The sequence below is a fragment of the Protopterus annectens genome, chromosome 10.part0 (genome assembly GCF_019279795.1).
Source record: "Protopterus annectens isolate FY-2018-M chromosome 10.part0, PAN1.0, whole genome shotgun sequence".
Classification (NCBI taxonomy): domain Eukaryota; kingdom Metazoa; phylum Chordata; order Ceratodontiformes; family Protopteridae; genus Protopterus; species Protopterus annectens.
Window position 1 is genome coordinate 220,399,905 of NC_056744.1, and position 26,326 is coordinate 220,426,230.

Sequence of the window (26,326 nt, forward strand, 5' to 3'; positions counted from 1 at the left end):
TTAACTTTGTATTGGAAAAGCTCACTGTACCTCCCTTTGACCCAGCTGCAAGTGCAGAGTTGAAATTCTTTTCTTGGAAAACAGCTTTCCTTCCAGCCATCACTTCAGCAAGAAGGGTGTCTGAATTACAGGCCCTCATGGCTGTGGAGCCATTCATCATCTTTCATGTGGACAGGGTGTCCCTCAGGACCAATCCCTTCTTCATGCCCAAGGTGGTATCCAGTGTGGCCCTTAATCAGTCCATTCATTTGCCAACCTTCTTTTCTAATCCACAGAACAAAGGGGAACGAATACTGCACCCCTTGGTCATGCAGAGACAACTTAGATTTTACTAAGACAGGACTAAACCTCTCAGGAAATCTCAACAGCTGCTGGTTGCATTTGCTGCAGGGGCAGATGGGAAGCTATTTCAAAGCAAACCATTTCTAAGTGGATTGGCCATTGCATTCATTTCTGCTATAAGCACCATGGAAAACCTACCCCACAGGGGATGTGACCACATTCAACCAGGGCTGCATCTACCTCTACAGCCTTTCTCAGAGGTGTCCCTACCAAAGACATCCTAGAAGCTACTACCTGTAGTTCTGTACATACCTTCACCAAGCATTACCGCTTGCCATTTTTTTTTCTAAATCCAGAGCTGGCTTTGCCACTGCAGTCTTGGAGGGCCTTATATCTTGTCCTAATGCATCTAATTGTCTCCTCCCATTCTTAGCTTTCTGAATCTACCCAAATGTGATGACTACAACAGTGAAACACGAAGAACATAGTACAGTTGTGTACACTTACCATAAATGTAGATGCTTGAGTGTATTCACTGTTGCAGTCCTGGTTACCCTCCCTCTAGCCCCTGACTTTTATTGTCCATACCTCTATTCTTGTTTAGTATGCTTAAAGCTTTCTGGTGTATTTGCTTTTTGTTGGAGGTGTAACCTTGTATATAATTGCTTCCCATTATGGGGGCACCTGACATCTGGGGCAAGAAAAACTGATAAAATGGCGTCGGCTGCATGCTTTATACCCATGACTACCTGACATGGAAGATGAGACAGCAACCGACGCAGGACCCAAGGCCGACTGAGGGCTACTGCAAGCAGATAACCCAAATGTGATGACTGCTACAGTGAATACACTCGAACATCTACATTTATGGTAAGTGTACACAACTGTACTTTCTGTCCCTTAAAAAGCTACAAGCTTACAAGGACATGGGTTTAAATGAAGCTTTGTCACTCAAACCCTTTTTAAGGGACAGAAAGCAGAAGACAGTGTTCATGTAGCAGTTCTAGTTTTAGATTGTAAACTTCATATAAGGTTTATACTTGGTTAACTATGTGGATGGCAGGACTGTTTCAGCCTTTGTTGACACAGTTCTACATTAAATTTTCCAAAACATCAGTATATTTGCAACAGCATGATAAAATGGTTTATGTATGATGCGTATTATACTGTTTAGATATATGCAATATATGCCTTATTTATTATACCTGCAATCTGTTATATAAGTTGTGGTTGTAACATACTAAAAATGTACTTATTTTGCTAAAGTGTTAGGTTACTTTAAATCACTTGGTTTCCACTAATTATTTAATTGGAGGGAAAAAGGTTGCTAGCAGTGATTGGTTTAACAATGTTTAAAATATGTAGGCTTGTGACAGAATTTTATGTCTGATTAAGCGTAGGAGTACTAAATGAAAGTGGTTACATGTTTTTTACTAAATAAATTGTTTGGTTTTATGCCATGCGTGTCCTTTGCCTACTTGGATTTCTTGCATTATATTTTTGGAACCTGGTCTGGACTTTAACTGGTGCAGTGGTTTTGTTTTTGCCTAATGTTTCTAATGTGTTAATGGAATTTTTTCATGTTTATCAGTCTCCTCGGCTTTGTTCTTAAAGACCTTACTGTGTCCAGATGACCTGTGTTTGTCTAGCAGCACAGCTGATAGAGGGACCAGAAAGAGGAGGATGGAAGTGTGAGGCTGATAGTGGCTTGTTCATCTTGGGAAGAGTGAGGCAGTCTGGGCTTACTGCAGTGGCAACATTATGAACCTGGAGGTAGTCATGCTGCAGGCGGAATTCTTCTTGGTTTGGAGGTTGTGTATGAGTGAAGCATGCATGCATACATGTACTTCCCAAAAGCAGCTATAGTTGAGCTCTTAAGGCTACTGTGAGGTAGTGGGGTTAGGACACACTCTGTCCAGCAGCAATATGATGCTGAACATGTGTTCTTGGTCTTCTCTTGAGTGCCAGACACTAGTCAGGTGAGCCAGAGAGAGGATAAAGTGGGTCTGGTAGACCCTGTAAACAAGGACAGCGGCTGGCAGCAGAGGAAGGACTGCTGAGGAGAGGTAAAAAAACAAGAACTAAGCCAAGGATTTTCACAAAATCAGTGTTTTCAGTGACTACAGAGTTTTAGGGTCCTTATATTCTGTAAGGAGGTGGTAAGAACAGAATTTGAAGTGGTGTTAATATTAATTCTATTGTGTGCCAAAAACATTAGTTTAGTTTTGTTTTTAAGTAATTTAAGTGTTAGCATGTTTGTCACAGAGTCTTAGAGGATATTGAAATGATTTTGTAGTTTAAAATTGACAATGATTAGTGAAGAGCTGTTCAGAGCAGATGTAGGATTATCTGCATATTGATACACTTTGAATACTGCGTTGGTGGTCTGTATCATTCATACAGATTGTAAATAAAAGTAAACCAATAACTGAACCTTACAGAATGCTCCTGTTCATTGGAAAGCAGAATGAAACAGAACTGTTCCACCTGATGGAAGACAAAAACAACAATAAATTCATGAGTAAATTTTGTGACCCATTTTGCCAGTGCCATAATGACTACTTTTCACATGGATACAGTCCATGGTTTGCCAGTTTGTAATTGGTTGCACATTCAGACTAATGTCCAGAGAATGTAGAGTCTCCTTTAACAGGAAGATGTCTGGAATATGAAATACCATGTTATACTGGAGATTTCTATCATGTAATAGTTAAGATGTGCTTTTTTTCTTATTGCTTCTTATCCATGAACTAACATCCAAGAAGTAATTGTAGGGCATTCCCCTTACCAGCCAAACTTTCTAAGTCACTTGCCATCAAGATACCTTTAAGCATTACTGAAATTCAGTATTGTGATGCAGTTTTGCAAATTCTGGATATATACTTTTTTGTTATATGCGTTATGCTTATCAACAGGCAATTTTTAATCCTATTCTCCCAGTACAATTTTCCATTGCCTTTCCCTTCATGAAACCACATAGATTCACTTACTTTCTTAGGAGGTTCATTTGGCATGATGCACTCTGTCTGAATTCAGCTGTGACGAGAGAGAAAATAACAGTGAATCTAAACAGGATTATGTGAGGCTTTTATGTCCAGATTTAAACTCTCTGAGTAGACTCGCATAAAGCCTTGCTTCTGAATCCCAACACACACACACACACACACACACACACACACACACACACACACACACACACACACACACACACATACACAAAATACCTCTCAACTGCCCAGATTTTCACAGAATGTCCAGATTTATGCCTCACATTATCTTCCTCACAGAATTTTTGGTTTTCTGCCACATCAATGAGGACTGGTCAGTAAATAATGACAGACATTTGAGTCTGACTTCACATCCTGCAGAAAATGCATGCTAACACAAGCTTTAAGATCAGTATTTAAAAATTGTCCCTATTTTAGGGCCTTTGTACTCCCCATTCTTTTTGGCTTTGTCCAGATATCTTGTACTAACAGGTGAGAGGTATGACACACAAATATAAACATTCATGCATGTACACATACATACAGATACACACACACACACACACACACACACACACACACACACACACACACACACACACACACACACACACACACAGTTGTATGTATATGTTTTGATTGTGCTTTATTTCTCTGTATACATTTAGGGTATTAAATTTGTACCAGTTTCATATTGTCAGGTTTAATGCATCAGATAGAGGTATAACTTCACTATTGAGAAAAGGCATCAGTACCATGTTTTGCTGCAAAATAGATTTCCTGATTTCACTGTGGTAACAAATGATAGAGAACAGTGTCTAAGTCTAATATTGTATTTTGAAATTTTTTCAGAATGTGGTGTTTGTGTGCATTTAGTATATTAAGTTACAGAGTTAATTCTAATTTCACTATTTTTGACTTTCAGAGAAAAATATTAGATGGGAGCCTTGGCTTTGCTGCAGGGGTAAGAAGCTATTTTTATTATGTTTTGGGACTCATTCATTTTTTTTACCTCATAAAGTATGCCTGCTGCTTCTGAGAAACATATACATTTCATACTGCTGCTGTCTCTACCATGGCATTATGTTGTATCTGTTGACCAGACATACGCAGTCTATTTACTTGTACTGGGTTATTCCCGTCACTGTTTCGAGATAGCATATTGGTGTGTTTGGTTTTTGTTGTTTTCCAAATTAATGGCCCAGTGAGCTACTTTTGAGCATGTTTGCCTTACACTAAATGATTAAACAAGCCCAGCGTAAAACCAGTAACCACTTCTAGCAAGAAACGCATTGCAGTATCCAAAGAACAAGTAGCAATATTTTTTCTTTCACCAAAAGGACCTTAATGTTTAAAAAACAAGTACACATGTTTAGCACTTTTGTCTATTCTAGACATCATCAGAACCTGCAGTAACTCATTCACTTCCTTTTATCAGTTCACACTCACATGACCAAAAATTTAAAGGTACAAGAACAACACGCAGAAACCCTAGGAGCTTATACTTAGAGTGTGATAGTTGTATCTTCAAGATTTTGTCTGTATTAATTAAATTGCATTGTGTACACTTACCACATTTATGTGTTTGCCCAGAATGAGCTTTCCTGTGCTGAACCTTGTCTCTTAAGCAAGTTCATAAAATTGCACCTCCTTAGGTGCCCCTTCTGCAACAACTTTGGGCAGTTTTGCTTCTTCCAACATCCACCAGAACTTTTGAATTATGTTTACTATTCGTGCACTATGAGTAGTGTAATCCATTAAAAAATTATTTTGTGTATGTGTTGCTTTATTTGTTTTTGCTTTACCTTTATTTTGACAACAGTTATCCAAGCTATATTTAATAATTACCCTGTATTTTGTCTGTGTTGTCCATTATTTCATATTTTTTCTGCTCAAGTGATTCTTATGAGTATCCCCTCTCTATGAACACCCCAGTTAACTTAAGAACTTCAGTCTGACATACTTTTTTGACAGAGGTGATTCTAGAGGCTCTAACAAATTAACTTTTATCAGTAACCTATTTTCTAGCACATGGGATGACAGCTAGTGTAATATAAAATTCAGTATAAGTTGGTTTTCCATGTATACTTGAAGCCAACCCATCTAGCTCATTCCCATCCAGTTACATGTCCAAAAGGTAATATTATCATAATTAGTACAGAATGTGAAACGTAAAAAAATCAGTTGTAATTTCCAAATGTATAATAGACCCAGCAAATTGTTCGTCACCTGCCCAGATAATAACATCATCCAAAAATCAAAGGCTGTTGTAATTTCCAAATGTATAATAGACCCAGCAAATTGTTCACCACCTGCCCAGATAATAACATCATCCAAAAATCAAAGGCAGGTTTTACAGTACTTAAACATCTCACTAGAAAAAAACGAGGTCCTTTTCCCATGCCCATGCACCATGCAATGCAGTTTGCATACAAGGGGCATAAACCGCCGCCATAACGACTCCATTAGTCTGTCTACAACATTCACCCTCAAAATATAGATAGCTGTTCTTTAAAATAATGTCCATAAAGTCAACCAGTAGTGATATTTCAGTCTGTGCAACAAAATTTAGGTTAAACATGGCCTCCATAAATAACTTAAGACCAACAGAATATGGTATCACAGCAAATATTTTTTTTACATCTTTTGCCACAAAAAACATTTGTCATCTAACTTAACATTTCTGACCTTGTCCATAAAATCCCATGTCTCCCTTAAATGTGATAAGTACTGTAATAAAACTTTTTTTTACTGATTTAAGGTTTATTCCTGAGTTTTGTTTTCTGTTTTTTTGGAACTTGCCTTTTCTCTCAATGTCTTATTGAGATTTCACAGTTTACTTGACTTTCCTCAGCCCTACATTCCCCAAACATTCCAGATGTCTTGACACTCTTAGTTTATGTATTGCATGTATTTGTTTTTCTTTTTCTCAGGGTCACAGCTAAAGGAGTTTAGTGGAACGTGATATCATTGGTTGAGAAATAAATGCAGTTAAATTAAGCTTTGATTCTGTGATCAGTTTCTTATGGCTGGTTTCAGATTAGTCTACCCTTTTTTCATCCATGTTTCTCCCTGTATTTGGAATTTCATATGCCTATTTGTGCTTAATTCTGTCTGAATCTGTTATTAAGGAAATAGAAATTTGTTTTAAGTGCCGTTTCTTTTTCTATTACTTGAAATACTTTGAGTGAAGATTCAAGAAAGCAGTATTGATTATGTTTAATGGTTTACTGATTACTCAGCTGGAAATGTTATCTTTCCATCAGTTTTTGTATTAGTCTTTTTAAATGGATATGGTTTGCTTGGCGCAAATGCCAGATTAGGGCTGGTGAAGGTCCACTAATGAGATCAGGGACTTGTGGAAGCTCAAACGTAGACTGTGGGTATTACAGCCATATTGCTGGGCATACTACCATGTATGTGTCATTACTTATGTGTGTGTGTGTGTGTGTGTGTGTGTGTGTATGTATGTATGTGTGTGTGTGTGTGTGTGTGTGTGTGTGTGTGTGTGTGTGTGTGTGTGTGTGTATGTATGTATATATATATATATATATATATATATATATATATATATATATATATATATATATATAATATATATGTATACACACACACATGTATATACACGCACAAGATAGCCCAATGACTTATTGGTTGTAAGTATAACACCAGCTTATGGTATGACACTTTTAATCTGTAAATGCCTTTGGAAGTACTGTCTTTTCATATCCGTGAAATAATTGTTAAAGTGCTCTGGATAGAATAGGGGGTGGAGGAGAGGCATGCGAGATGTGTGCCTCAGTTCTCAGTCAGTGCTAAGAATTGTGCATTCAGTTGAATAGATGTTGAAATATTAAGGAAATGGTGTTGCAGCTGCTGCTAAATGCTTTTGACATACTTTACACGTGTTAGATACTGTTCTCTAACTGCATCACATTCCATGACAGTTCCAAAGATATGGATGCACACATACAGAAAGTATTCTTTTAAAATCAAAAGTCAGAGCCAGTAACACTCTCATTCCCCCTACTGTATTTCCTTCCATGCATCTACTTCTGTTACAGTGACACTGAGGTATCAGAACCCAACACTGTTTTCTCAATGGTTCTGGGAGCCCTGTCTGCTAATGTCTTTACATTGTACCAGTTGACTGTTGGGATAGGCTTGAACATCCCAGGGACCCTGTAAAAGATAATGTGGATTACTGGAAAATGGTTAAATGGAATATTATAACCATATGAAGCTGAGTTAAAATGTAAGTCTACAAACTATATACTCTGGAGTTTTGGGTATAGGCCTATCACAGAACACTGTTCTGGATCTCCTAACATTTACCATTATTTATGTAGATGACCAGAGTTCTCAATTTCTGATTGGGATGTCTACACTAGTAATACATTTTACTTTTTCTTTGCAGAATATCAGAGGGGTTGGTATGCAAAGTTCAGTTAGGTATCTTTCTTGTAATGGTATAGGTGTCACCAGTCTTGCTTAATAAAGACAAAGTTGTGATTATGGGATATTAGAACAGTAGGATAGTTAGTATTTCTGCAGTACATTGGCTGCTAGGAACAGAGGACTTGCCGGGACTTTGCTGTGAGAAGTTCAGGTTTATTTGTGATTTGGACAAGCAATGCTATACAAGCCCGTTTCTGTTTCAGTTTGTAGTGTAATAGTTGTTTAATCCGTACAAGATGTCAACTACTTATTGGTCTTGTTCATCTCAGAGGTAACATGCTCATTTATAAGTAAGCCTTTGATCAGTCTGAATTTCTAGATAGTACAAGGCAAGTCTGAAGCATAGACCCCTCCAGGGGGGCTTTTACCTCAGTCAGCTAGGATCTGACTTCAAGAAGTGATTTGTTCCGGAGCAGCATGAGTTTGGTTTTCCTAGCATTCAGAACATATTCATGGTTGAACACACATTTTTCATTAAATATAAAAGCGCAGTGCAATTGGAGCTGAACCACTTTTTTATTCATTTGTTAACCAAGTAAATTGAACTTTATAGCCTATTTTTTTAGCAATAACCAGGCCACAGAGGTATTGATGTGATAAATGCAGTTTACACAGACATTTTTTTCTTAACTTAATTTTCATTTAAACCTGAGTTGGTTTTAGGTGTGAAGACTGGCCTATTGTAACTTTTTCATCCTTTCTCTGAAAACAAAAGTGTGCAAACATGCTATTGCTATACTTAGCTTATGGTGATTTATGTGACGGCCTCTCTTTACTCTGAGCCAGCAGTCAAGGAGCCTGTATCTTCACTACTGGCACCGGTGAGAGATGGTCACTAAGAATAGGAATGAACTTACGCAATATTTTAATTTCAGCTTTCTGCATCAAGCACAATTTTTCCCAAGAGCACACAGGGAACCTGCTCCATACCTGTGTTTTGTTTTTGTCTCTCCATATCCCAAACAAAACTCACTTTGTAGCACTGTGTCCCATTTCCAAGTAGCTGACGCACCCACACCTGGGTGTCTGATTTTCTCACACACACACTCCTGGGAAAGGCTGGTACAGATTTACAAGTTGTACCCAGTCTGCTCAGACTAAAAGGTGACTTCGCTGCCACCAGTCAACCGCTGTCAAGCTCTTACAAGGGTATTCAATTATACTGAGTAAAATCAATAATAATATAAATGGTAGAGTGTAACCAAAGCAATCAGGCTTTTTGGAGAGGCCAAGGCATCACTAAAATAAGCACAAGTACTCTCAAATTTTAAAAGTATTCTCTAAAAGACCAGCTACACTGAAATGTATAAAATATTTAATAATAAGTAATAACCTAGAAGAGAATGCTAAATATCTTAAGTACAGTAAACATCAGAGTGTCAATCACAGGAGAAATAAAAATAACACAGTTGGACAGATTCAAACAGATGCAGTAAAACACTACTTAACTAATCTCGCTGTGTTTCCTGACTATCTAAGGAATAACTTTTCCCTAGCTAACTTAATACAGCAAGGTAGGATTAGATGCTGAGATGCTTACTTCCACAAGGCAAGGTGATGAGCTTCTAACAGACTAAACTGAACTCAAATAACTATTGTGATAACTGTCATAGATTTTTATATCTGGTTCCAAAGAAAACAAAATAAGTTGTGTGAGTTCCATCCTCTCAGCGCTGGTTATAGAATGACATCACATTTAATTAACTGATTCTGGTACAATACACATTCAGAGCTTTGCTAAGATCAGTTGCAGTATTTGAAAATTATAGAACAATTTCCAGAATTCTTTGTTTTAAACATAAACATTTAATCAGTTATAATAATGCTGTTGATACATTTTTAACACAAGCATCTGTACAAGTCAGTGTGATGGCCAAATGATATAAAATTATTTACAAAACTTCAGCCAACCATGCTGGCATATGCCACACATGCACTGCATTATTGTCCCTGGCACAGATGATATAAAATTATTTACAAAACTTCAGCCAACCATGCTGGCATATGCCACACATGCACTGCCCTATTGTCCCTGGCACAGATGGCAGTACCTCACATCATCACAACTTAACATGTTTTCATCTAATCACATTTAATTAACATCACAGTGTTTCTAATTGTGGTATGCTGTTAAGCAACAACCGACTGTATAGCAAATATGATTGCAATGAATAGTTCCTAATATTTTGTAAGAAAATTCAAGGCATGTTTGAAGGACTGATGTTTGTTGAAAGAACAAAGGAAATATGTCTAGAAGTTAGATCCTGTGCATAACTGAAGGGAAGTAAGTTGCAAGAGGTAGAAAGTATTCTTTCAGATGGACAGGTTGTTAATATTAATATGAGAATGAATGAGAGTTACTAGAATGGCGTAAAAGATTAGCATGGCATTAAAAAGCATGAAGAGAGGATCTATATTGGTTCATCAGCATGTCTTGTATTCAGATCCAACATGTTGCAAAAAATGCCATCACTATCCTCAAACACCAGTCCTTTGAATTCCTACATAAGTACTACAACCCCTTGTTTTCACAAGGCAGAGAACATCCTCCACATACCTCTGTGTCTAAATAAAGTAACTCCAAGATCACACAAAAGTGAAAGAGAGAAAAAATGACTCCTCTCTCACACAGTCTCAGAAAATAGCACTGATGTGTGTACACATTGCATCTAACACTATCCAGCCGAACCTACATTTGTAAATCACTATGTTCTGTCCCTAAACATACACAACTGACATACATTCAAATTAGCAGTCTGATGATGAGTTGATCTGCTAATTTCACAGATGAAATGAGTTCCAGTTAAAGACCATCTGATACAATAAATGGCTCCTTGAAAAGAATATAGAAAAAAGTGGAGCTTAAAAAGTAGGTTATGTAGGTGTGCAAAAACTGATAATGGAGGGGAAGGCAGTATAGAATTTTTCAGTGTCCTGACAAAAATGGATTAATTGTCCTGATGAAAAGGGGTTTGTTAGAGTATAGATCTGCAAATCTAAATATTTTGATGGTAGTGAACTTAACATGGTGGTGATGTTACCTGTAAGGAGGTTGAAAAATCTAACCGTAAGTCAAAATCAATACAGTATAAGTAGTCTGTTTAATAATAAATAAGCAAAAATAAAAAAGGATCTTGTAAGACTACAATGTGATTTAATTTACTACATATGACTTACAAATAAAATTTTTAGAATCATTTTTTTTTCATTAGGTTAAAAATGCTTATCTCAACAAACCAGTCTTAAATTCACAGATAAGTGACTAGCCAGTCAACATACATAAATTATTTCCTTGAATAAATACATAATATTATTTGCTTAAAATTTCTTACATCTTCTTAATATCTGGACACATTTTCATTAATTCCTCAATCAGACGACGTTCTTTTGTAGAACTGCATATTAATTAAAGTAACTCACAATGAAGTAAATATTTCTCTAGATGCCTTCTTATAAATGGCAGTGCTTGAAACTTTAAAATTGCCCATATTTATACATTCATTATAATTCTTTGAAAGTACATTTTCATAATTTGTAAGTGTAGTTGCCAGCAATGTAGTCATCCAAAGAATACTCTGGATGAAATATTGGAAAAAGTTAATGAAAACTTTGCCAGCCCTGTACTTTCTAGAAATATGGAAAACCTTTACACAGGAGGTAGAAATAATTGGGATATAGACTATAGTAATATGCTAGTAACTAGTTACCTAAGGGATAAACCTTTGTCTTCTCACAAAAAAAGTAAATAATTAAAAAATGCGTGGTTGTAAGAATGTTGAGAAAGGGCAGAAGTGGCTCCTGAGGGCACTCATAGCGGTGTGGAGAGAAATCCCAGATGACTGGAGAATAAGCATACTTGTGCCAGTGTACAAGAACAAAGGGGATATCTACAACTGTGGGCAGTACAGTGGCATCAAACTCCTGTTACATTACATGACGTAGAGGGTGATTGATAAATGGATATGCAGAACATGTTCAGATTAGGATGCAATACAACTGATCTGATGTTTGCAGTGAGACAAATTGTTGACAAGAAGATAGATATGAGGAAAGAGTCGAACTGGGCATTCCTAGACTTGGAGAAAGGATACAAAATGGTCCCAAGACAGCTGATTTGGGAAGTACTGTGGTGGTTTGAAGTTCCAGAAACACATTGGTAGAATTAGTACAAGCTATGTACAAGGACCCAATAACTCAGGTAAGAACAGTGTTTGGTATCACAGGGGGTTCCCAGTGGGAGTGGGTGTGCACCAGGGTTCATCTCTAAGCCCACTGCTGTTCATACTGGTGATAAACTTCATTAGCAAACAGGTCAGAGGGCACAGATCAACAAAGTTGCTGTATGCAGATGATGTGGCATTACAGGCAGGCTCTGAGCAAGAACGTTAGCAAAGGATAGGGGGGATGGAATGCAAAATTGAAATCCCATGGGACGAAGCTAAGCACAAGTAAGACACTGGTAATAGCAGCAAATTGGGAAAATTAAGAAGCTGAGAGTTGATCTAGAAGGGAAGATAGTGGGACAGGTAAACGGCTTCAAGTATCTGAGAGGGTTGGTTGAGGAGAAGAAAAGTGTGAATGAAGAGATCAAAGCTAGAATCAGAGGGGCTGCAGCCAACTGGCATAGAGTATTAGGTGTAGTCATGTATGGTACAGAAACCTGGGCAGTAAAGGCAGCGCAGATAAGGAAGCTAGAGATGATGGAGATGAAGTGCCTGAGATGAGTGGTAGGATGCACACTGGGACAGATGAAGAAATGAGAACATAAGAGCAGAATCCAAAGTAGCTCCAATTGCAGAAAAGGTCAAAGAGAACAGATTACTATGGTTCAGGCACATGTGCAGAAGGCAGTCTGGTGGAGAAGATTTGGGACAGACAGGAAGAAGGTAAGAGGAAACAAGGATGTCCAGCAAAGAGGTGGATGGATTGTGTGAAAGATTTGCAACAGTCAGGAATGTGTTTTGAAGAATGCAGGAGAGTGGCATTGAATCTGGAGAGATGGTGACAGCTAACACGATACCCCAACTCCATGTAAAAAAAATGGAAAAAAGGAGATGATAATGATTGATATTAATTCATTAATAAATTATGTCTGCCTAAAATTTCTGTGCCACACAACATATTTTTTCAAAGAATTTTGTTGATTTGGACACACATATACAAAGATTTGCCACCCTGTTATAGACCCTACTTCATTTCTCTTAATTTCCTTACCTAATGTATGTGAAATACTGAATCAAAAGCTTTCTTAAAATCCAGATATATCTGATCCATACGGTTTATATGTAAATCATGTATAACTTCTTTAGAAACTATTCATTTCAACTGAGAAGACCTATGGCCATTTGATGCAGCGTATCCTACATCCACAAACTCATTATTTTCCTGAAGTAAAGCTAGTTTTTCTAGGTTTTATTTATTTGTTTATTTTTCTTGGGTAAATACTTGTTTGTGGGAAGCTTGGTTTGAAATGAAGTACCTAATTTTAAAATTTCATAACTGTAGAAAAGTCACAGACTTTAACCAGGATTATGACTGAAGTTTTAGTTTGGGTTAGGGAGTTTTGGGCTGAGGGTTGTGGTGAGTTTTTTTCCCCTCCATGATGGAGTGTTGTGGGCTTTGCCTTCTACAAGAAATACAATTTGTGCATTTTTGCTTTTTTAAGTTTCTATGAAATTCATTTCAGTTTTCTGGTTTTATAATCAAAATAAATTTACTTTTGTCATGTAGCAGCAAGTTAACAAAGTAAAAACCACACTGACATTTTTACAGATGGGTATCACTCCTTTGTGTGCCCTGTTCATACTTTCTCTTTTAGTAAAAACAAGTTTTGTTTACCAACATAATACAAGCTAAAGAATAATTATATAAAAATATGTTTATAAATGTTACTTAAAAGAATATAGTGAAACTATATAAACTAAATAGCTTTTGTGTTAAGATTAATTTTAGTTGAAAAATATTTCCATAGGGGTTTATCTTGGGGAAGAATCCTTGGGAGACATTTTTACTTAGTACTCTGAAATGTGTCTACTACAGATATGCTAATTGTTTACTAGATGGCTAATACTTAGAATCAGGAATGCAGATCTCTTCAGCCATTTTGATGGCACAGATGTACTTCTTGTGAAAACAGGAGTGTCCTTTCTGCACTAGCCCCATTATGTACCATGAGCTAGGGGTACAGGATGTGACGCTGATGACCCACCTTTTGTCCCATGCAACAGGAATGATTGGGAATGTGGGCAGTTCCTGGAGTTCCTAGAAGCCAGAAAACGAGCGAAGCATCCAGAAGATCAGTAAGACTTCTAGACTCAATAATCATATCACTGCTAGATTTCTGAAGTACAGTAATGGCAATTGGACCAACCTACCAAATAACTTTATTACTTTCTGCTATGACTACTACCCAATCCAGCTACCAAAAATGCATACAGTTAAGTATGTTAAACGTTGTTTCCCTGCCATCGTAGTCAGTAATGCTACATTTACATAGAAGACAAACCACTCCCTGAAAAAGCTATGCTGTGTTTCCACAGTAATCATGAGAAGGAGGATTGTAACAATTAAATCCCCTCTGGTCATTCCCTGATAACTCCATTAGCTCCTGACCAAAATCTGTAGCCAGCATGTCCTGTTATCCATCCCAAAGACTGCATGGTCTTGACCTGTTTAATAGTTTCTCCATTTTATAGTACAAGCTGCCAGTACAACTGGTACGCTGCAGTGTACTTTTGCAGATTTCTTTGACTTTCATCTGCAAAAGGCCCCCCTAGGTACTTGCCTCCTATGCCACACATGACCTTCTTAGATGGTCACAACCATTGTACCACTGATGGTCACAACCATTGCTGAAGTGATAATTTCATCTGGTGTAGAAAGGCATTCTGGTATCTTCTTCTTCGGATTAGACATTAATTACTATGACAGTTTTCTCTTACCTTTCTCAGCCACTGCTCACGGTCTCTGCTTATCCCATCTACTGCCCAGTTCTTAAACTACAGAGGGAATTTGGCAATTACTAAAAGTGCTAGAGCATGCCACATGAACTATGTGTAACTATAAGTTACCAGTTGGTAATTGGCCAACAGATTTTACAGTGACCTGCTTACATTCATTTAGCTTACTCTGTTTAATTGGATCTATATCAGAACATCAAAACCGGCAATGTCAAATGCTCACATGAGCGAAAAATCACGTCTTCGAAGTTTATTAATTTTGTAAGCGGGACAGTGAAGATCAGGATTTTTGCCCTTTCTTCAGTGTAGTGTGATCTCTGAGTAGGAATATATATTTAGCAGAGGGTGTGGGTGGCGCAGCCCCCCCATAATACCATTGTCGAGTATGTGAATATTTGCTCGTGTGAGCATTTGACTTTGTCGGTTTTGATGTTTTGATGTTCTGATGAGTTTAATTTAATATGAACATACCACTGTATAGCACTAAAAAGCTTAATTTGGTTAGAACTACCCCATCAACTAACATATATACAGCTTCTTACCACCTATAAAATTATCCAGCACCCATCAGCTTGCTGAGCACTAAATAATAATCTACACAACTGTTCCCAGTAAGTCATTATGATCCAGTGACTCTCTCCACAAACCTATCAGATCTGCTGGGCATTGTCTGTACTTGCACCATGTTGCTAAGGTCTTACTCTTCCCCCAATCATTCAAAACAATTTTGAAATACTTTTCTTGCTAAGCACCAGGATAAACTGTATCCGTAAATGTGAACCAAGTACCTCTGCATGCCTTGTACTTCCTCAATCTCCCTTACTTTCCCTTCCTCAGTCTCTCTTACTTTCCCTTCTTCACTCACTTCCTTACTTCTGTCATTTTTTCTTTCACCTGGCTTTCTCTCTAAATATAACATGAGCCATCTTTTCTCTCACTTCATTTTGTAATTGCTGTTTGTATTATACTAACTTACCTTTAATTTCTCTATAAACTGGCTAAAAGTTTATACATTTTAAATCATTGTCATATAATTTGTATCTATTTTTAACCAATGTATCTGATGTTGTCCTTTTCATTCTTCCTCACTAATGGGTCTAGGAACTGATCCTTCGATCCGACTCAGCTGTTTTTACAAGACTTGAATCCAATCTTGAGCTACTCCCTCTACCCATAATTCCTTATTCCATCCCCAACTCCTCAGATTTCGTTTGCCACCATCGGAGCAAGATTGCAAAACGAATCTCGTGTGTGAGGGTGTGCCTTTTTGTTTGTATTCTTAAAATGTTTTGGTATTTTCGAGTTCATATTACAGTTACTGTTCTCTCTTCCTCCCTATAATTGTTTCTAGCGGTTCAATTTCTGTAACGGTAGTTTTTTTTTTTTTTTTTACATTCTGTGGGTTTGTAGGTAGAAATTTTAGTTTGGTGCTGGTTCTTCTACAGTTTGAGTAATTCCTGAGTTACTGTTACAGTGTTAACCTCTGGCTTGGTTAAATGTTGGGTTTTATAGTGTGCTATTTTTTGGTATTTAGACCCACTTTTTGTGTAGGTGTGCTGTTCTTGTCTATAGCTCTTTGATAACATTGTGGACATGTCTGAGAAGCCAGAAATGCACTGTTTGTGGGCATAAGATCTCCAATTCTGATGCCCACAAGTAGTGCGCTTACTGCCTGGGGGTAGAGCATCTCAAGTTAAACTGTGAAATGTGCAGTTCGTTTAACACTAGGACCCTTTCTGACTGGTGCAGTAAATTAATAATTAAAAGATTACTTCCTTCCTCTTATTCTTCTCCTACTGGGGCTCAGAGGGCTAAATTTCAGTGTGACTCTTCAGAATTCAAGGAAAGAGCCCTCCAAAAGTCTCCAAGGGACTCGTCAGAGCCTGCTGTAAAACATCGAATGACTTAGGATCCGACCTCCTTGGATCCAAAGACCATAGTGCCTCACTTGCATCCACAGGTTTCTTCAGATCCAATGGGCATCATTGCCATCACTAGCTCTCCCATGCCATCCACTTCCTACTCGGATCCCAGACCCGTGGATCCAACAGCTAGGAGCCGGTCACTGGAATTGTCTTTGAAATCTTTTTGCCCGGCTCTTCCTGCTCAGCTGTTTCAAAACCCAAAGAGGCATGCTAGACCAGCATCTGTAGCATCATCCAGACCTTCTAGAAGTTTGACAGAGGCAGATATGGATAGGATTATACAGCGATTCCTTAGGGCTCAGATCCAGATGGAGGTCCTGCCATCTCTGTCCCCTTTCAGATCCATGAGCATTCCTACCCAGCCGATACTATCTCCTCTGATCCAACCCATGGTTTCAGAGTCCCAGGATCTAAGATCTCTGAGAGGTTCAGCACCTGAACCGAGGAAGCTCCCCTCCTTAACTCCGATGGTATCTCTGACCAATCCTGCTCCAGTATCTTTGGACCAGGGCAAATCTCTGATCCAAGAGGTCAGAGCTGGGTCTGAGGCTACTTTGTCAGATCTTTCCCTTCCCCTTTGTGCCTCGGCCCTGGACAACTCCGGTCTAATTCTCTCCAGAGGGCTCATTCCCGAGCTGGCTCTGACCTTCCTTCTTTGGCTGCTTCAGCTCTGAGGAGAGGAGGAGAGGTTTCCCCAGGTCTGTCCGCTTTCCAAGTAGTTGAAAAGGCATTCTCTCTGCACAGAGAGCCTTCCTCTCTAGTCTCCGATCCTAGCCCTCACCTCCTGTCGGGTTCGAGCTCTGAGCCCATTGTCTCTGTTCTTCAGGATCAGCCAGTGCAGAGAAGCCTCCACACATGTTCCCCAGAGACCTCTCCTGAGCACCCTGCGGAAGAGCTACCCCATAAGAGGATGTGTAAGAGGAGGAACATAGGCTCCCCTTTGGAATCTGTCACAGAAGACCACTGATTTTGATGAGGGAGAAGGATTCCCTGATTGCCACCTGATGATGTCTCCTTTGGGGGCATCCTGGAAATCCTTTAAACAGAAAGGTGGCTGGTCTTCCCAAACTCCTCCTCCTGAGGAATCGTTATTCCCGGAGACTTTCCGGAATGGCCTATCTACATCTTGGGTGACTCCCCCCCCCCCCCCTTCCTGATTGATGAACTTATTGACATAGTTTCCCACTGGGCTTGGAATGAACCAGACACTTTTGAGCCCATCCCCGAGCTCCCGAATAAGTTTTTGATTTTCCCTTCAGATAGACCTCCTGGGTGCAAGGGATTCCCAGCTGATGCCATAGTTGTTGTGGCGGCCATTAAGAAGGAGCTAGATGAACAAAGCTCCACTGTCCATCTACCTAACAGGGAGTCCAGAGCGATGGACCGATTTGGAAAGTACATTTACCCCTTAGCAACATTCTTCTTGGGGTCATTAAATTACCTGCCACATTTTACTCGTCTATAGAGAGATTTGATGAAGAAGCTGTCAAACTGTCTCTCTGAGTCCATGTCTGCAGAGGATTTCAAGAAGGTTTCTCTACAGATGGCCACTCTCTTGTCTGTTGCCAATTCATTGATGAGACTGATCTCCCATACAGCAGAGGGCACCTTACCTCTAGGAGAGTCACTGAGGGATGCGACTCACGATTAGCCCCAAGGTCTCCTCTACTCATAGCCCCCTCATCCTTTGATTCTGAGGTTCCTTCAAAAAGCCAGCAGGCTGAAGAGCTCAGTCATCCTCATTGCCCCCTTATGGCCTCAACAGGTTTGGTTACACTTCCTCTGGTCTCATTTGAGATATCCTCCATGGTACTGTAACCCACTCAGGATCTCCTATCTTATCCATTAGGAATTCAACATCCCAATCTCCAAGATGGTCCAGGCTCACTTTCCCAGTCCGTGACATTATCTTAGCCTCTCAGAAAACATCCAACAGGATAGTTTACAGAAGCAAATGGAAAAGATTTTCTATTTGGGCTTCCATTTACAATACCGACTCCTTTTCAGCTCCTAATTCAACCATTCACCTTTTTCTCGCTACTCTTTTTAAGGAAGGAGCTGAGTTAGTTTCTCTACTATTAAACTTCAGTTGACAGCTATATCCAACTTCCACGTGGGAATTGAATCATTATCTTCAGGCATCTTCCAGATTGTGTAAAGCTTTCATAAAGGGAATCTTCCGATAAAAGATCCCTCTCTTCCTTGGGATTTGATGATGATCCTTCAAAGGTTAACTTGGAAACCTTTTGAACCAGTGAACAAATGCAATATGAAGTTTCTTTCTTGGCAGACAATGCCTTTAGCTATTACTTCAGCAAAAAGAATTTCTGAGCTCCAGGCCTTATCGGCCAGGCTCCTTATACCATCTTCCATGAGGACAGGATGCCTCTTCGAACCAAACCTTCCTTTCTACCAAAAGTGGCTGCTGAGACTGACATTAACCAGTTCATTTAGGTACCGGTTTTCTTTTCAAACTTTTCTAATAAAGGAGAATATATGCTGCTCCTGCTTGATGTTCACAGGCATTACACAGACAATTACATTGTTATCTTCACAAAACAAAACCGTACAGGAAATCTGATCAGCTGTTTGTATCCTTTTTCCCTAGCTGCTTGGGTCAGGAAGTATCCAAAATTACTCTTGCCAAATGGATTACTGATTGTATCTTGTTGATTTATTCTCTAAAAGGATTGGAGTTACCTCGTCCTCTTAGAACACATTCCACAAGATCTATGGCTACTTCATCTGTCTTTTCTCCAGGAACCCCCATTGATGACATTTGCTTTGCAGCCACTTGATCAAGGACTTGTACTTTTGTTACACATTACAAATTAGATAGTGCCTACAAAAGGAGAGCTTCCTTTGGTTCGACAGTGCTCCAGCATGTCCTTTCTTGAGGGCTTTCTAAGAGTTACATAGCTGGGGACACTGACCCATTAGTGAGGAAGAATGAAAAGGACAACACAGATGCCAGGTTATGGTAAGGCCATAACTTCAAATTTCATATTCTTTCTAATTTGGTATAAATATTTAACCTGTAGATATTTTATGTTATTTTAAAGATTGTAAAATTATTATAATAAAATAAAATGACACCATAAAAGAAACAGTAAAATCCAACAACAGGACCGTGAATATCAAGTTAAGCACTTTCACTCACTTTATTAACAATGAGCTTCTTCAGAACAAAGTACCTTACACACTCAATTCCTTTATAAACAGTAGTCAATTAAGTCACATGATGTTCCCAAAGGTGACGTTAATATAATGTTCAATATTTAAATATTTAAGTAAATCAATGTTAATAATAATGAATCTATATAAATGTAAAAGAAATTAATTATAAATAAATAACTTGTACAAAATATTTACAAATGTTCATATATAAATACATTTGAATATGTATAAAAAACATATATATATATATATATATATATATATATATATATATATATGTGTATATGTATGTATGTATGTATATGAATATATGTGTATATAAAATACACCTAACAGATGGCTACCTACTCCTAGCTAATGTTAAAAAACATTTAATATTAATCGTACCATTAAGGCCAGGAGTTTGGTCAGCAATCAACATTATTTGCCATAAACTTTCTCGACTTTTCGAGAAAGTTTATGGCAAATAATGTTGATTGCTGACCAAACTCCTAGCCTTAATTGTACCATTTTACTTTTACCTACACACACACACATATATATGTTTTTTATACATATTCAAATTTATTTATATATGAACATTTGTAAATATTTTGTACAAGTTATTTATTTGTAATTAATTTCTTTTACATTTATATAAATTCATTATTATTAACATTGATTTACTTAAATATTTAAATGTTGGACATTATATTAACGTCCCCATTGGGAACGTCATGTGACTTAATTGACTACTGTTTATAAAGGAATTGGGTGTGTAAGGTACTTTATTAACAATGAGCTTCTTCAGAACAAAGTGAGTGAACGCACTTAACTTGATATTCACGGTCCTGTTGTTGGATTTTACTGTTTCCTTTCTGGTGTCATTTTATTTTGTTTGAGTTTGTTTGGTTTTTATTTTTGGCATTTTTTTATTGTAAAAACATTTTGTTTTTAAAATGTTTTGTAATACTTACTTTGGAGCTTTCCTTCCCAGATCTCCACTGAAAATGGACTTTCCTGTAATCAATTCTCAATAAATAAATACTAAACTAATATTTGTTTTAGTGATACCAGCAATATACATAGTATTTAAACTGTATTTTCTGCAGTTTTGTTTATGAGAGGGGGATTGTGCTTAGTAACCCCTTACCCCGTGTAAAACTTGAAGCGAGTTAAAGGGGTGTCGGCTTGCAAAAAAACACAATGTTTCAAGTATTGTAGATAGATACAGTATAACTTGTCAGAGTAAAACTTTGTGACAGTAAATTGGACAAGTCAGACTCGTCAAAACACATACCTGCTGAAACTGTGGGTGACAGCACAGATAAAGGGCATTTTGTATGGGGACCCCAATCTACAACTCCCCAGTACCTTTATTTGCATATTAGCTCCATGGCTGAACAATCTCTGAAAAAGAGAACAATCGGTGAGATTAAAAAATAGCTTGTGCAACTACTTTTTCAAAATGCAACAGTAGAGGTGCTATATATCTATGTGTGTGTGTGTGTGTGTGTGTGTGTGTGTGTGTGTGTGTGTGTGTGTGTGTGTGTGTGTGTGTGTGTGTGTGTGTATATTATATATATATATATATATATATATATATATATATATATATATATATATATATATATATATATATATATATATATATATATATAGGTTCATAGGTTCATAGGTTCATACTAGGCTATCTGCCCAAGGGCATTTATAAGCCTAGCCCATAGTTATGTGGCTTTCGCCACCCCTTTAGTTTGAATAAAAACTATGCCTATCATTTTGCTGTGCCTCTGTCAAGCAGTGACGTTGAAGTAATCCCTGGGGTATATCTGCAATCTCCCATCCATTGGTCAAGATTCCTCTTGAACAAGACCAGAGAGGTGCTCTGCCTCACATGTACCGGGATTTTGTTCCACAGCATAGGAGTCTCTGGGTGATGAATCTGTCCCTCCAGCACGTTCTATTTATAACCGTGTCAAGGTTTAAGTCTCCGCCCTTGTGGTTCTGAGGGATCTAGATTTTTGAGGTGAAGCATATTCATCAAATCTGGGTTTGACATGGCCTTATATGTCAGGCACAGGTCACCTCTGAGCAAGCGGTATGAGACTGAATAGAGCTGGAGTTCTTTCAGTCGGGCAGCATAAGACATATTTTGAGACCCTTTATCCTTTTGGTGAGGAACTTTTGGGGCCTTTCAAGCTGCAGCAGGTGTCTGGTCAGATACATTCGAACGGGCATTGTACTCAATCATAGGTCTAATAAGTGATGAGTACAGGGGACGATGACCTCCCTTGATCTAGATGTGAATCCCTTCATGATCAGGTGGGTGATATAGAAGGTTTTCCTAACTACTTTAGCAACATGAGTGTCAAGCGAAAGGCTACTGTCAACCTGGGTCCCCAGATCTCTGATGACTTTTTCTGTGCTCAGTGGATTGCCACCTATATGGTAGCTAGGGGTAGCCTTGTTTTTCCCAAAGGGTATGACTATGCATTTTTGGCGTTTAACTTCAGGCCATGGCTCTGGCACCAGTTATCCATTTCTGTGAGGCCCTTCTGGAGGATATCTGTGTCAGATGTGTTTTCGACTATGGCCCAGTTTGCAGTCATCTGCAAACTTTGTCAGCCATAACCCTCCTGTGTTTGCTTGTACTTCAGAAAAGTAGATGCCGAACAAGAGTGGACCCAGGACTGAGCCCTGTGGGACACCACTTGTGACAGGCTTTGAGTCTGACATGGCTCCAGCAACTCTGACCCTGTGGGTTCTGTCACTTAGCCAGTTTGCAACCCATCTTGTGATGTATGGGTTTACATTCAAGCTGATGAGTTTTTCGATGATACCTGAGTGGGGTATTGTGTGAAGGCCTTTGCCAGGTCGAGGTAGGCTGTATGGACTGCCTTTCCTCATCAATGGCCTTGGTGACTGTCTCGAAAAAGTCAACCAAGTTTAAGAGGCAGGATCTGCCTTTGACAAAGCCAAACTGAGTTGGATCCAAAGTCTGCAAGTTCCCTATGTCTTTATTTATGAGTTCCATTATGATCCTCTCCATGGCTTTGCAGATAAGGCTTGTCAAGCTAATGGGCGGTAATTTCCAGGGTCTGTGGAGGCACCGCCCTTATGAAGTGGGACCACAGTCGCCGTGCGCCACTCCTTGAGTGCGTATCCTGAGGTGAGGCTAAGATTAAACAGCTGTCCTAACTGTGGGTTTAATTCCTCATTGAGTTCATGAAGCACACAGCCGGGGACACCATCCGGTCCCATGGATGCTGTGTTTTGCCTTAGTGAGGGCAGTTCTCACCTGGGCGTTGGAGATGTTTGGGGGCTACAATCCTCTGGAATAGATATCTCTCCTTTTGGGGAGGGGAGAAGTTTGCACTGAACCTGTCAGCCAGTATGTTGGCAATGTGTGTAGGTTCAGTAATTTTCACATCATTTTGAACTAATTCTGAGCATATCTGGGAGTTTCCTCCTAGGTTTCTAACATAGCTAAAGAAGGCCTTATGATTCTCTTTAGAGTCCTTGGCGATTTTTCTCTCAAAATTTGCCTTGGATGATTTTATGAGAGCTCTTAGTTTTTACTTATAATGATCAAAGGTGTCTTACCTTTCAAGGATTTTGCTCTATCTTGTAGTAGCTTCCTCCTTTTGTTGTAGAGCTTGTTTATGGCTGGGGTCCACCAGACTGGACGCTTGCCTTTGGTACAGAGAGTCTTAGTTTTGTTTGGGATTGCCTGATCCATGCAGTCCTGTAGGTGCTGGTAGAAGGCATTTGTAAGTGATTCAGCGGTTTGAGTAATGTTTACCACTGGCTCAGGGGCCTTAAAGGAGACCACACTAGTTTTTAGAAGTGTGAAATCGGCTTTTGAGAAGTTTTTCACTGTGGTCTTTTTGTTTCAGGTGGGGCGGGATGAGGACCTCCAGCGAGATTAGTTTATGATCTGATCTCACCAGTGAGGGGTATACTTCGGTGTTGAACATTTTGATCCCATGTTCGTGATGATGAGATCAAGTATGTTTTCTCCTCTTGTGGGGATGGTGACTAGTTGTTCCATGGCATTTGAGTTTATGAACTCCAGGAATCTTGGGTTAGAGTGTTCGGGCTTGAGTAGTGTTCCCAGTCTATATTAGGGTAGTTAAAGTCACCTAGTATGATGGTGTTTGGAGATACATTTATCCCTCCAATGTTTTCAGGAAGGCCATGTGAGGTTCCTGAGTTTGAGAGGGTGGCCTGTAACATGCTACAAATTGCAGAGCAGTCTTGCCTATGGTTAATTGCACCTGGATGGTCTCCGATGCATCATGCGTTGCCACCAACCTTGAGGTGTGGGTGTCCTTTATGAATATGGACACCCCCTCCTTTCTTGGTGTTGTCCGGATTTTGGGGCGGAGCATGATATGAGGTGAAACCTGTTAGTGCTGGGGTGCTCTCAGGAGCCTTGAACCAGGTTTCTGTCACAGCACAGACATCGATGTTCTCCATATTGAGAAGGGCCTCGAGTGCGTGCATCTTGAGATTGAGACTTCTGGCATTGAGCAGCATTACCCTTAGTTTTTTTCCTTTTGGTGTTCTAGGGTGGTAGGTTTAGAATTTGAGCCTTGCCTAAAAAGGCACTATGGGGTGGCAAGAGCCTTTGCCAATATCCGGAAGCCCAGGGGTGACAGGTGCAAGCCGTCCCTTGCGAAGCAGCGTGGCTTGTCCAGCATGTCATCCCAGGCAGACAGACATTGGATCCCCTTTGAATGACACCAGAATTTAAGCCAATTATTAAAGCTGATCATCTTATCACTGTATTGTGGCATCATTCTAGGTGAAGGTAGGATACTGCTCAAGGTCAGGGTCATACCTGCCTGGGCTACATAATCAGAGAGCTCCTTATGTCCCTTTTCATGTAGTCCAAGGAGGTACGTCTCAGGTCGTTGACACCAGCGTGGACAATGACTGAGTCGTACTTGTACCTGCTGTTGAGAGACCTGAGTGCTTGCGTTATGTGGCGGATTCTAGCGCCTGACAGGCAGCTTACTGTGACCTTCTCTTTACTCAGTCTGGTGAGCGGGGCGTCAGTGTGTCTGACTATGGAATCACCAATGACAAGTGTGTCTGGCATTTTGTTTGGCCTTAAGGGCTGTGACTGTTTGACACTCTGACTGTGTGGTCTATGTGTTGCATGTGTTGGGTCGTGAGGTGGTAGTTGTTTGGGTGTCTGCTTTGGTGGCCTCTGCTGTTTTGGTAAATTTTTGATCAGAGCCTCGAGTATGGCTTTGTGTGAGTATGTGTATGATTTGAAGTTGTGATGGTACCATGTGTGACTGGGTATGTATTGTGTGTGGTTACCTTCTCCTCCTGTCTGGTCTTGCCAGTCCTATGTTGAGAGAGCTCAGCCTCCAGTTTGGCCGTATAGTTGCATCTCTCGCATGTATTTGTGTTTTGTGGGAGAAGGAGAGGATTGTCTGTGTACATGAGGCAGTTGTAACATTGCCTCAATATTCCCAGGTTCACCAGTTGAGCTGGAGAGGACACTAGCAACTGATCCCTCGACATACTAGAAGTAGTAGATAAAGAGACTTTCAAAGGACTCCGGGGGAAGTGGGTTTTAGGCTGGTGGGGTACTATCTATAATAAGAGTGCTTTATCAAGGTGCAAGTACTGTAGGAGTAAGTGCTAGGCTTTACAGATAGAGAATAGTCTACTTGGGAATCAAGTAGAGATGAACTTTTCAGTTATAGGATATGCTGGTTAGATCAGCAGTACAGCTCGAGGAAGGTAGTTTTAAGGGAAAATTGGAAGAGTGGAATTTAGATGGCCCAAATAGTTTAACCTTGTTTAACCGCCGCTGCTCTTGTGTGCAACAGTGGTAACTCAGCGCTAAATCTACACAGCGTTTAGCGTGTTTTATAGCAGGGGCTGAAGGGAGCTAGGAATTGGCCCAAAGCGACCAATGGACTACTAGTTTCTGGCTGAAACTTCACCAAATCAGACAAAAGGCAGCTCAGTGCTTCCCACTCCCACTGGTAAGCAAAGAAACTTCCCTCCTTCCTAATAAGGCAATGGATCAGTAACAGGAACTAAAAACAAAGCCCAGGGATCAGCAACTCTGAAACTGGACTACTCTAGTTCAGTAAGGCGGAAAACAAGAGATTTTTGTTTTATTACAGAGACAAGGAAAAAAACAGACAGTAATTGCTGTAAATCGGCTAGCGCACTTTAGTGTGTAGCCTACAGAAACAATTTGCAACAATTAGTAACTTAAAGTGCAATAAACAGTGTAAAATGCAGAAATCACTTAAAGTAGCAATAAAACAGGCGAAATGCAGTTGCTAGCTTAAATAACAGTGGGAAAGCCACAAAAATACTTATATCTGGTAGAAAGTCACTCTTTTAGCTCTCTGCTGCTTGGATCACCCTGCAGGCCGCCACGAGGATCTGTGCTGAGTTGGTACAAGCTGGAAAACGTGTTTAGCGTGTTTTATAGCAGGGGACTGAAAGGAGCTAGGAATTGGCCCAAAACAACCAATGGACTACTAGTTTCTGGCTGAAACTTCACCAAATCGGACAGAAAGGC

The 26,326-nt window shown here is 39.4% G+C and overlaps 1 protein-coding gene across 2 annotated transcripts in view; it reads left to right on the forward strand.

Annotated features, from left to right (window-relative positions):
- SLC39A11 (solute carrier family 39 member 11) overlaps nt 1–26,326 on the forward strand; it is a 4,193,139-nt gene that overhangs the window by 32,693 nt on the left and 4,134,120 nt on the right. For both annotated transcript variants that reach the window (XM_044085146.1, XM_044085147.1), the window contains exon 3: nt 4,195–4,233. In XM_044085146.1, coding sequence (XP_043941081.1) covers nt 4,195–4,233 — 39 coding nt within the window. The remainder of the gene's footprint in view (nt 1–4,194; nt 4,234–26,326) is intronic.